The sequence below is a fragment of the Nothoprocta perdicaria genome, unplaced genomic scaffold, assembly GCF_003342845.1.
Source record: "Nothoprocta perdicaria isolate Ctin4 unplaced genomic scaffold, notPer1 scaffold_367, whole genome shotgun sequence".
Taxonomy (NCBI): domain Eukaryota; kingdom Metazoa; phylum Chordata; class Aves; order Tinamiformes; family Tinamidae; genus Nothoprocta; species Nothoprocta perdicaria.
This window is the reverse complement of record NW_020455607.1, coordinates 79,831-89,450: the sequence shown is the minus strand read 5'-3', so window position 1 is coordinate 89,450 and position 9,620 is coordinate 79,831. Positions and strand designations below refer to the sequence as shown.

The window sequence follows — 9,620 nt, the reverse complement described above, 5'->3', positions numbered from 1 at the left end:
TGTCGCGCCCGCCCGAGCCGGGCCGGGCCAGGCGGCCGAGGTGGCGGGTGGGGAGCGCCCCGGCCGCGCCTCGCACCGCCGCACGGCCCCTTGCAGGGCACGGGTCCCTTGCAGRGCACGGGCCCCTTGCAGAGCACGGGCCGTCGCGCCGGGAGCTGCAGGAGCTGGAGCTGCTCACCAGGGCCTTGGAGAGGGCGCTGACAGTCAGGAGCGGCGTCCCCAAAACTGCCCTGCAAGCCCCGGGAGACGGAGCAGGGAAAGCGGCCGGTGCGGGACCTGCTCCCCGAAGTGCTGCGGGGCGGCAAGCGCCCATCCCGGGTGAGAGCGCGCCTGTGGCCACGCAGGGCAGAGCTGTAAGCAGAGAGCTTTCCTCTTCCAAGAAGCACCTGCTAAGAGCCCCTTATAGGACTGATCCAGAGGTGAATAAAACACACAGGAAAGCCCCATCCCGACGTCTCTCTCGAGCTCCTAGCGCAGCCGGGAAGACCCCTTCAAAAGCTGTGGTGGCTTCCAAACAAGCAAGGAGGCATAGGGTAGCGGTCAGCGCCAGGAACGGAGAAGCCTGTGCTGCAGCTGAATCCCCCAAACCAGCCGGCTTGTCCACACGTGGCCTCCTCGAGCAGCAGAGTGCCTCTGCAGGGGATTCAGTGGGGCAGGAGGACGCGGTGGCTGCTGGTTTGGGTTCCCTGGGACAGTCCGGCAGAGAGGAGGAGGAGGATACAGCKGAAGATGCGTCAGGATGGAACAGGCCACCTCAGACAGACGCCCTCCAGGAGAAGGGGTGAGTCCTGAGCTTCACTGTAGACCTGTGCATCTGCAAGGGGTGACCTCTCTCCTGCTGCTCTGCAGAGGGTGGTTTGGTTTCAGTGCTCCTCAGACCTTCCCAGGTGTAGGATCCTTTACTGAGTATTTCCATCATAAGGGCTCGCTGTTAGATGGTAGGACTTGCAAAGTCTTTTGTTTCGGACTTTGGATATGTCATAATCTGCTGTGACTGTTCTAGGAATATATTAAAGCTCAGTACTGACTGAAAAGCGATTACGCTTGGAACAGTGTAATTAGAAAGTTCATGTTACTGGGATGCTTTGTAGAAAAATACYWAAATAATACTTAGAAGCCTGGTTTTGCCTTCAGAGCAGTCTGCATTGTTCAAACAATTTCTGTATTCGTTTCTAAATATTCTTCACTTTAAAGAAACAATGAAGTTCAGACCTGAGATACATCTGTGCCTAGAGAAGTGGTTCTGGAGCTGCCATAAGCAACTCTTGTACTGGTGAAGAGGGAAGTTAACTCTGTGTACGTGCCCTTGGAGCAGGCCCAGGGCGCCAAGTGACAGTTGCTTGGGAGACAAGAATCTGCATTCAAATGTTTACTTACCTCAAGCCCTGACTGTTGCCCTGCCTTCGTAGTTTGCGTGTAACTCTAGTTAGATAGTGCAGCCCACATGTCCTTGCCGTGCAAGTTAGGGTTGATTCTGCGCTGGGTTAAGATGTCCCTTTCCTAGGTGTTGCAGCCCTGTACTTGGCTTTTTCTGGGTTTTGTTCCAGCTAATGCTTCCGTGCCTTTGGATGAACCTCTGGCTGCTGGTGGCAGATGTAAATGCTCTTCCAAGAGAACTCAGTGACATTTGTGAAATGAATGACCAGGGTACGAGAGTAGTTCCCCTTCATCATGCACATGATGAAGACAGTGGAGGGTTCGATCTCCAGGGTTGTTGAAGTCTTCCATAACAACTAAATCAATGCAAAACTGAAACAAAATGTCATTTTCTCTACTTGAAGGTGAGGCTTCGCCAACCTCTGGCAGTCAGCATTGATGAGTCTCCTGTTTTGCAGATCCCGGCTGAAGCTTCCCCTTCCCTACAGGAAAGCCTATTCCAGGAACTCCAGGTAAGCGCAGCTTAGCCAGTCCTCTCCATAGCTACTCTCTGCCTAAGGAGGAGTTACCAGTGAGGAGGGAGTCTGCATGGATGGAAGATCTTGCCACAGCACAGTAGTTTTGTTGCTGGGGCTTCTCCAGATTCCTGAGTTTAAACGTTGAATTTAGTTGTAGCTCCTTGTGGCGTCCTCCAGAATTCCTCCTCCTCTAGAGAACTGCTACTTAAACACCAATTTATTAGTTGCCCTTTAGCAAGACATAAAGACTTGGTTCTCTTAATTTCCCCTTATACACTGAGCCCATCTATCGTGATTTAAGGGATGCATCGTAATGGAGAAAAGACACATGGGCACCTAGGTTAGACAGTCGTGGACCGTGTAACGATTTTAAACTTCTTCCTGATGTCTCTTATTTGCCATGGAAGGTTTGGGGAGAATGGCTGAAAGGCACTGGTGCTTTAAAGAAGTTTTTTTAAGAAATGGATGACATGAGGACAGGGCAGCAGTGCTGATGCAGACCTTCGTAAATGAAATGCACTTCTTGTATCTCACCCTTATTTACGTGGTATCTAATTTAAAAATGGACTCTTATCTGAGATTCTGGCCAGCTTAGTCTTAATGCTGTCCTTAAACCCCTGTGTTGTATAAAGCCTCTGTTACTGATACATTGCTATTGTACTGCTCGCCAAACATATCACAGTGCCCTAATACAGGGATTAAAGATGAGTCTCGAGGAGGTATGAAGGAATGGCTGAAAGCTGGGATAAGAATTTGTCCTGTATCTTCTCTACCATGGTAGCTCCTTTATATGTACGTTTACTAACATAGTAGATACACAGAAATGTAAACTGCTTCCCTGAAAACTTTGTTATCGAAAAGCATAATAGAGGTTGTTTCCCACAGAGCCACTGCGTGCTGGAAGGTCACACTTTGGTTCGTTTGTAGAACATCCTTGTCTCTTGCGATGGCTTTGAATCCTTCCCCTCCAAACAACTGGAGAGAAGAAGCATAGGTGTTTTGCAGTAGCTGATGCTTTCTGCAGGATGTCCTTGTTGATTTAATACTGGTTGCTGAAACCAGGGGGGAATAGCTGATAAACAACTTTTTTTTTCCTAGTATAAGAAAGGGGTGAGGAAGATGATTGTATTTGAAGCTTTGGATGTCACATCAGTGTATGCCAGCTCATTTTGAGCACTATCTGCCACCAAAAGCTAATTCCTCTGCTCCCTGCTCCTCTTGAATTTTAAGGGCATGGGAGAGATATCGTCTCTGTCAGACCAGATCAGATGCAGGAGCTGCAAGGAASCGTTTTATAGAGCGAATCCAGACAACCGTATCCTTTCTCAGCTCGCCGTGCCCTCGAAGAGCACGCCACACAACGCTTACTGCAGTAATCTTGCTATGTTATTCCATGTTGGTGCTGTGAAATCTTCCTTAAGCTTCTGCTGTTTGAGTTTTGTTCACCGCTGCCAGCCTTCAGTCCTGCAGAGATAGAGGAGGAGATAAAGGTCCTGCAGGACATCCCCTCCCTTCTGAGCCCATTGGTGGAAGCTGAGCAGGCAGGTAAAGAGAAATAAAAATAAAGGTAGGGAGAAATAAGATGATTCCAGGAGGTTCAACTACATATTTGTCTTGTGTTCCTGGTACGTGTGGGACACAAGGGATAGCAGGAACCTTCTCTGCCCCAAATAAGGGCTGGTTAAGCCAAGTTTGCCCTAGAAGCTGATGTTTTGGGGGAGAATATCAGTATTCTCAGCATTCAGTATTCCAGTAGTCTGCTAGCTTTTCTCTATGCTTCTCTCCTAGAGCATCCAACTCTGCAGCAAGAGTATGAGAGCCTCCTAACCCTGGAAGCTTTGCAAACCATAACATCCCAGTGCCTACAGAAGCTGCAGTGTCTGCGAGAAGGTGAGGTCAGTCCCTGTTTTCTTAGTCACATCTGAGCGTGGTGAGATGTGAGGCCGTGGTGTCTGTTGGCCTGCCTGTGTTCAGGAGGGGCTTTCAGCAGGACACAMGGGTCCAACGGCTGCGTTCAGAGGTTGAGATCAGTCACACCAAGCCCTTTGGGAGGCCAGGAACGAGCAGTGGACCCCRGGGGTGGGGGTTGCCTAAAGAAAACAAGGTTTGGGGAGGGATGCCATCAGCATCTATAAATACCTGAGGGGAGAGTGTAAAGAAGACAGGGCCAGACTCTTTTCAGTGATGCCCAGTGACAGGATGGGGAGCAATGGGCACAAGCTGAAATGCAGGAATTTCTCTCTGAGTGTAAGAAAACACCTGTTTTACTGTGAGAGTGGCCGAGCTCTCACACATGTTGCCCAGATAGGCTGTGAAAACTTGATCCTTGAAGGTATTCAAAGACCTTCCGGGCTTGAACTAGGTGATCTGCAAAGGTCCGTTTCAACCTCAACTGTTTTGAGAGCTGGGCGATGTGCATGCTATGGTTTAATATGTCCTGGTTGAGCTATGTGGCAGGGCTTGCTCCAACTAATATAATGCTGATGATCATTCATTTGTAGGGACAGTAGGTAGATCCCAGATTCTGGAAGTGCAGGTCTAACTCACGTACTGCTGCCTTCTCCCAATTCTTCCACCCTGGCAGCTACGGAGTCCCAGATGAGGCTGTGTCCCGACTGCGCTGCTGGGGATGCAGGAAGCTGCTCTCCAGCTTATGTTCCTCCCAAGGACCTGACGTGTGGCCAGACMAGTGTGTTAGCTGCACCTCTCCTCTGTTACTCCAGTTTCCAGGAGCTGAGGGACCTGTTTGCGCTGAAGTTGCAAGTGGCAAGGCTGAACCAGGAGATTGCCATGCAAAAGGTGAGCTAAAGGCATTAGAGCTGCTGAGCAGAGGTGGAGATGGGTGGCTGTGGTGCAGCAGCTGGCAGCTTGATGGGGAAGCCACAGTCTACCAGACTCTCCCAATGGKGATTTGTGTTTATGTCTCATGTCCAAAACCTATCAGTGCCTCACTTAGTGGAAAATGGACTGACTTAATGCCAGAGCAGATGGCTTTGAATGTCTGACCTGCTCCTGCATAGTCTGAGTTCACTTCCAAGTGAATTAAAGCGTGCTTCTAATCTTTGTTTTCTGACTGATTGAGGCTAGGAAAATCCCATCGTATTTTGGCTGCTCTTGTGGAGTTTGGCAGTGGCAGAGGTTATTGCTGCTGCCTAGAGATCCCTTTTAACAGCTTGTTTCAGTCCTACGAGGGCAGCCACTCTCTCCTCTTCTTCTGCTTGACCTCTTTGACTAGTCAGTCTCTCTGCTGTCTGTTCCTGTCTTTTTAATCTCCCGTTGACCATGTTGTGCTGCTAATCTTTACCTTTCCAAGAAGGACTGTAAGGACATGATAGGAGGTCAGTCTCTTCACTAGCCTGAGCAGGGTGTTTGCTGCACAGGGATCACTTGCTCTTCTCAAACTACAAACATTAAAGGGTAGAGATGATCTGTGAAATCACATCCACCCTCTGCCTGTGATCTACCCTCTGCCGTTGACCTAACTGATGGAAAAAGGCACTGGAATAACAATTTACAAACCCAGGAAGAATTACTGGTATCTGACTGCAGTCCTCCCTCTAGCAGAAGGTGTCCTGTTTGTAGACAAGCAATGGACTTTTAGCACTATACCCCCCAACTGGCCCTRTTCCTTCCACACGTGTCTGCAGACAGGTCCTTTGTACCTGGGCAAGCTCAGAATTCTTGAAGTTGCTCTGTGCAGACTCTGCAAGGTGGGTGAAATTCTTGGGAGGAGTAAAGTGAATGGCCTTGCTGTGGGATATATCTCCTGGCTTTGGAATAACTCGTAGACTTCTGAGCCAGGCTTGTCCATTGCCTCTCTGCAGAGGAATGCCAAGAACCTAAAATCCTGGTGATTCTTAGCCTCTCTCTCATGGTGAAGGTCAGTTTACCCCTATTCCTATGCATTGGGGCAGACTAGGTTGGTGAAGGGCTTTGCCTTAGGAAAAGGAGCTGTGTAGCACTGCGTGTGCCTATTTTCCCCTTAGGTAGCTCTTTAGGTCTTAAAGGTGTTTCCAAAGTGTGACATTTCTGAGGGTTAAATCAAGACTGGCGAACTAAAGACTTGTTCTCTTCTGCTCAGCGTGGGATCTCTTGTGCTCGAGGTCATGGTCCTAGAGCTTTGAGCTGTCACTTCTGCTGAGACAGGCCCGTGAGTCCTTGGAGAGCATGGACTGACATTGCAAAGCAGGCTGAGCAGGGCAGAGGACAGGGAATGGGGGCAGTTTGACCATCCCCAGTAAGCTGTGCTGCCAGGCAGGGCTGCAGCTTTATTCTGGAYAGGTTGGAGCTGACTGCTCACACATCTGAGAAGTCCTGGGTAAAGCTGTACCCTGTGTGCTTACAGAACTGCTCCAAGTGGCACCTTGGTGCATGTCTGCCATCATCCTGCCAGCACTGGGCCCTTCCTGCAGTAAGAGTGTTTTCAGAAAAGCCCTGCTATTCGTGCTCAGGAATACCTTGAGTGGCTGCTGGTGTATTTTAGAGAGCAAGCCGAACAATGCAGCTATTGTTGAGCATGACAAAAGAAAGCCATCGTCTGCCAATTAGCATCTTATTACTCATACTCTGTTGCTTAGATCTAACTTCTTTATGCAACCTCTTTACTTCATTAGAGCCTTTACAAACAGGGCTCTGGCTCTGCCCTGGTGACATGTCTCCTTTACTTCAGGTCCTGATGGCCGAGCTGCTGCCTGCTCTGGAGCCCAGACTTGACGCGGAGGCTTCGGCGCCCCAGCTGTATCGGGCCCTTTACACTGAGCTCTGTGAAGGCGGCAGGCGGTTCCCTGCGCTGGTGAGAGACGAGCTGGCAGAATGATCCTGCCCRGCCCTCCTGCCAGCCCTGCGCACGGCCAGAGGCAGCTCTAAGCAATAAACCTTTTCTGTTAACTTTTGGGGGTTTTTCTTTTTGTATCCTCTTGGAATTCGGCAGCCCTGAGGCTCGGTGAAGCCTCTCCAGGGTCTCCAAGGATTCTGTTGTTTGGTTTTCTCCTCATGCCTGTCTCTCCAGCCAGYTCTAGATCTTCCTCCTCTTCAGGCGTAGCAGGGAACTATAGTCAGACAGCACAGCTAGCCATAAAGTCTGATTTACACTGCTGRCAAGAGTGCCACGCTGCGGTAGGGTGCAACTTTTCCAGCAGCAGAAATCTTGGAGAACCTGAGCTGCTGCCTCCTTGCTGTTGTATTCCTTAGCTGGCACATAGTTACGCAGCATCACAGAAATGGTTGAGGTTGGGACTTCTAGAGATCATCTAGTCCAACCTCCTGCTCCAGCAGGGACGCCTGGAGCACGGTAGCACAGAGTTACATCCAGGTGGGTTATAATATGATGCTACAATTAGCATTGCAGGACTAAAATGTTGCCTTGAGGCCATGCCTAAGCCAGTGGTCTAGGCAGGGATGGGTTATCCACGCTCGGAGGTTTCCGCTCTCCAGCCGCAGCGGGAAGGAGCTGATAGAGCAGCCCAGCAGGTGGCACTCAGCCCCCTGCTCCAGTCYGAACCAGCGCCAGGCTGCGCCCCAGGAGCAGCTTTTCATGCTGACTAATGCAATATCCTGCCCACCACGGAAAAATAGGGATTCTGTAGCAATTCTGACCTTGCCAGCATGGCTTAATTCCAGCCTCGGTTCTTCCTGGCCGGTGCTAGACACCATCACCTTGTTAGGAGGCAATTAAAAGCAATGCTTAAGTGTCACGTGGAGTGCCTCTGCTTGTGAGACTGCAAAGTCCCCTTCGGAGAGGGCCACTGTGTCCCATTGCAGCCTTTGTGCTCTTTATTGAACTTTGATTCCTGCTGTAWTCCTGCTTTTTGAATTTGTTTTTGTTACTGTTCCTACACCATATGAAAAGCTTTCTGTAATTTTCATAAATGTGCAAGACTTTTGCACATTTGCCTTTTAAATGTGCTTTTTTCACAAGCTTGGAAAAACGGTAGTTTAGTATGAATATGTAGGTAATACAGAGAAATCCCGATCCAGTTTCTTTCTTGACCAGACCCATGTTTTCTGTCTGAATCAATCTTTGCCTTTGCAAGCCATCTGAATGTGGTTATATGCACGCGAGCACGGCAGCTCATTTGTAATCTGGGATGAGAGGAGGAAGGGGGAGGCTTTTCAACCAGCTCCGTGCTACAAGGATTGTGCTGAGCAGTTCTATTGCGTGAGCYGCCCGTCGTGCGGCTGAGCTGCAGAGGTCCAAGTCGAGCTGAAGCGCAGCCTGGATGCTCCACCTTCACCCTCAGAGCAGGTGTGCCCGGGGAGCACGAGGGTCAGTGTGGCATGCAGCGCAGTCTTGCCTCGTTCCCACTTGTGTTTTTGCCAGGAAAACCGCCCTGTGGGCAGCAGCGTGGTCAGCGCTGGCAGCGTAGAGGCTCTTGACGAAACGACTGCTTAGGAGAGCAGACGCTCTGCCTCCTAATGCGACACAAGTAAATATGCCAGGGACATCACCCGCTGCATGCTTGAATTTTACYGATGCCGTTAGGTACCGTGCTGCTGTCCCTAACCTGCCTCTGTAAGGGCTTCGTGAAGCATCTGCTCCTTCGCTCGGAGGAGCCCAGTGAAAACTGGTGGTGACTTCACTGACACTGCAAGGACTACACAGATGCCGAAGGACCATGAGGAGGCAACGGAGCCCGCTGGACTGACATCTCCTGGGCAGGAATCGCTGCACGCTCAGAAGGCCGACTGGAAGCGTTGGAGAGGCACGGAATGGGAGCACAGCTTGTGGTGGGACCTGGTTCACATTGTGCCCAATGTGCTTTTGTTGCCCTTCCTACACCATAGGCGAAGCATTTTATGATATTTATAAATGGGCAAGACTTAAAATCATTTGAGTGACTCKGTTATCTCTGCTATAGCACAAGATTCATTGGAAATGAAGTGTGAAGGCTCAACAGCAGCCTCGCTCAGTGCGGGAAGGGGGCTCCCTTTTTTGTTCCATAAGGTAAAGCTATCGGAAAAAGAAATTACGGTGGTGCATCGTATTGAGATGAAGACAAGACAGAAAAAGGTGCCTGTGGTGTCAGTGTATTACAAGAAATGCCTGAAATACGGAGTATTTTGTGATAGAAGTATCCATGCTGTGTAGATAAGAGCTAAGATGCAGCCCAAAGAGGAATAGCACCTTTTCCTTCATGGTCTGCTATAGCGGAGCTTTAGTGTTCTTAAAATTAATGCTACCCGAGTGCATGTAGCTGAATCCTGGGAGGAGACGCTCTCTCCCCTGCACATACAGATACTCTGCTTGCCTCTGCCAGCAGCTTCCTTCCTCTCCCACCTGGACTTCTCCAGTTAGTGCTTTTTATTCTGCAAATAGGGGGCCTGATCCTGATTACAAAGGACAGGGACCAGCATTCTTCATGTGCCAGAGTATAAGGAGCTGTTAAAGGAGGAGAAAAAGTTAAAGTGAGTTTTGAACTTATCTCACAAAGAGAGACTTGAGAGCAATGGAGTGTTTAGCTGCACAGGCAGAGGCGTTTGCCATGTTTTTAGCCAGGATGAGCATCCCTGCAGATGGGATAGGAAAAAGCGAATAGAGGGCAAGCTGTGGGTCAGTGGGGGAGACTGTCCCCCAYGGAAACACTGTCTGAAATCTTTTTCCTGTTTTCAGATCTTAGAAACTTTCTTAGTCCTGTTGGTTGTGGGCATTTAGGCATGTAAGCAATGAACCTCGTTTCACTTCTAACTTAAAAGCAAAATAATGAGGGAAGTGGTGCATACATTGAA

General features: G+C 49.7%; 1 protein-coding gene across 1 annotated transcript in view; it reads left to right on the top strand.

The window, feature by feature from the left end:
- Positions 1-6,807, top strand: part of TEDC2 (tubulin epsilon and delta complex 2) — a 7,684-nt gene extending 877 nt beyond the window's left edge. Inside the window, exons 2-8 of the mRNA XM_026044479.1 lie at positions 97-781; positions 1,836-1,889; positions 3,126-3,210; positions 3,332-3,440; positions 3,684-3,785; positions 4,480-4,694; positions 6,565-6,807. Of these exons, the coding sequence (XP_025900264.1) occupies positions 97-781; positions 1,836-1,889; positions 3,126-3,210; positions 3,332-3,440; positions 3,684-3,785; positions 4,480-4,694; positions 6,565-6,711 (1,397 nt within the window). The 3' untranslated portion in view covers positions 6,712-6,807. The remainder of the gene's footprint in view (positions 1-96; positions 782-1,835; positions 1,890-3,125; positions 3,211-3,331; positions 3,441-3,683; positions 3,786-4,479; positions 4,695-6,564) is intronic.
- The last annotated feature ends 2,813 nt before the right edge of the window (positions 6,808-9,620 follow it).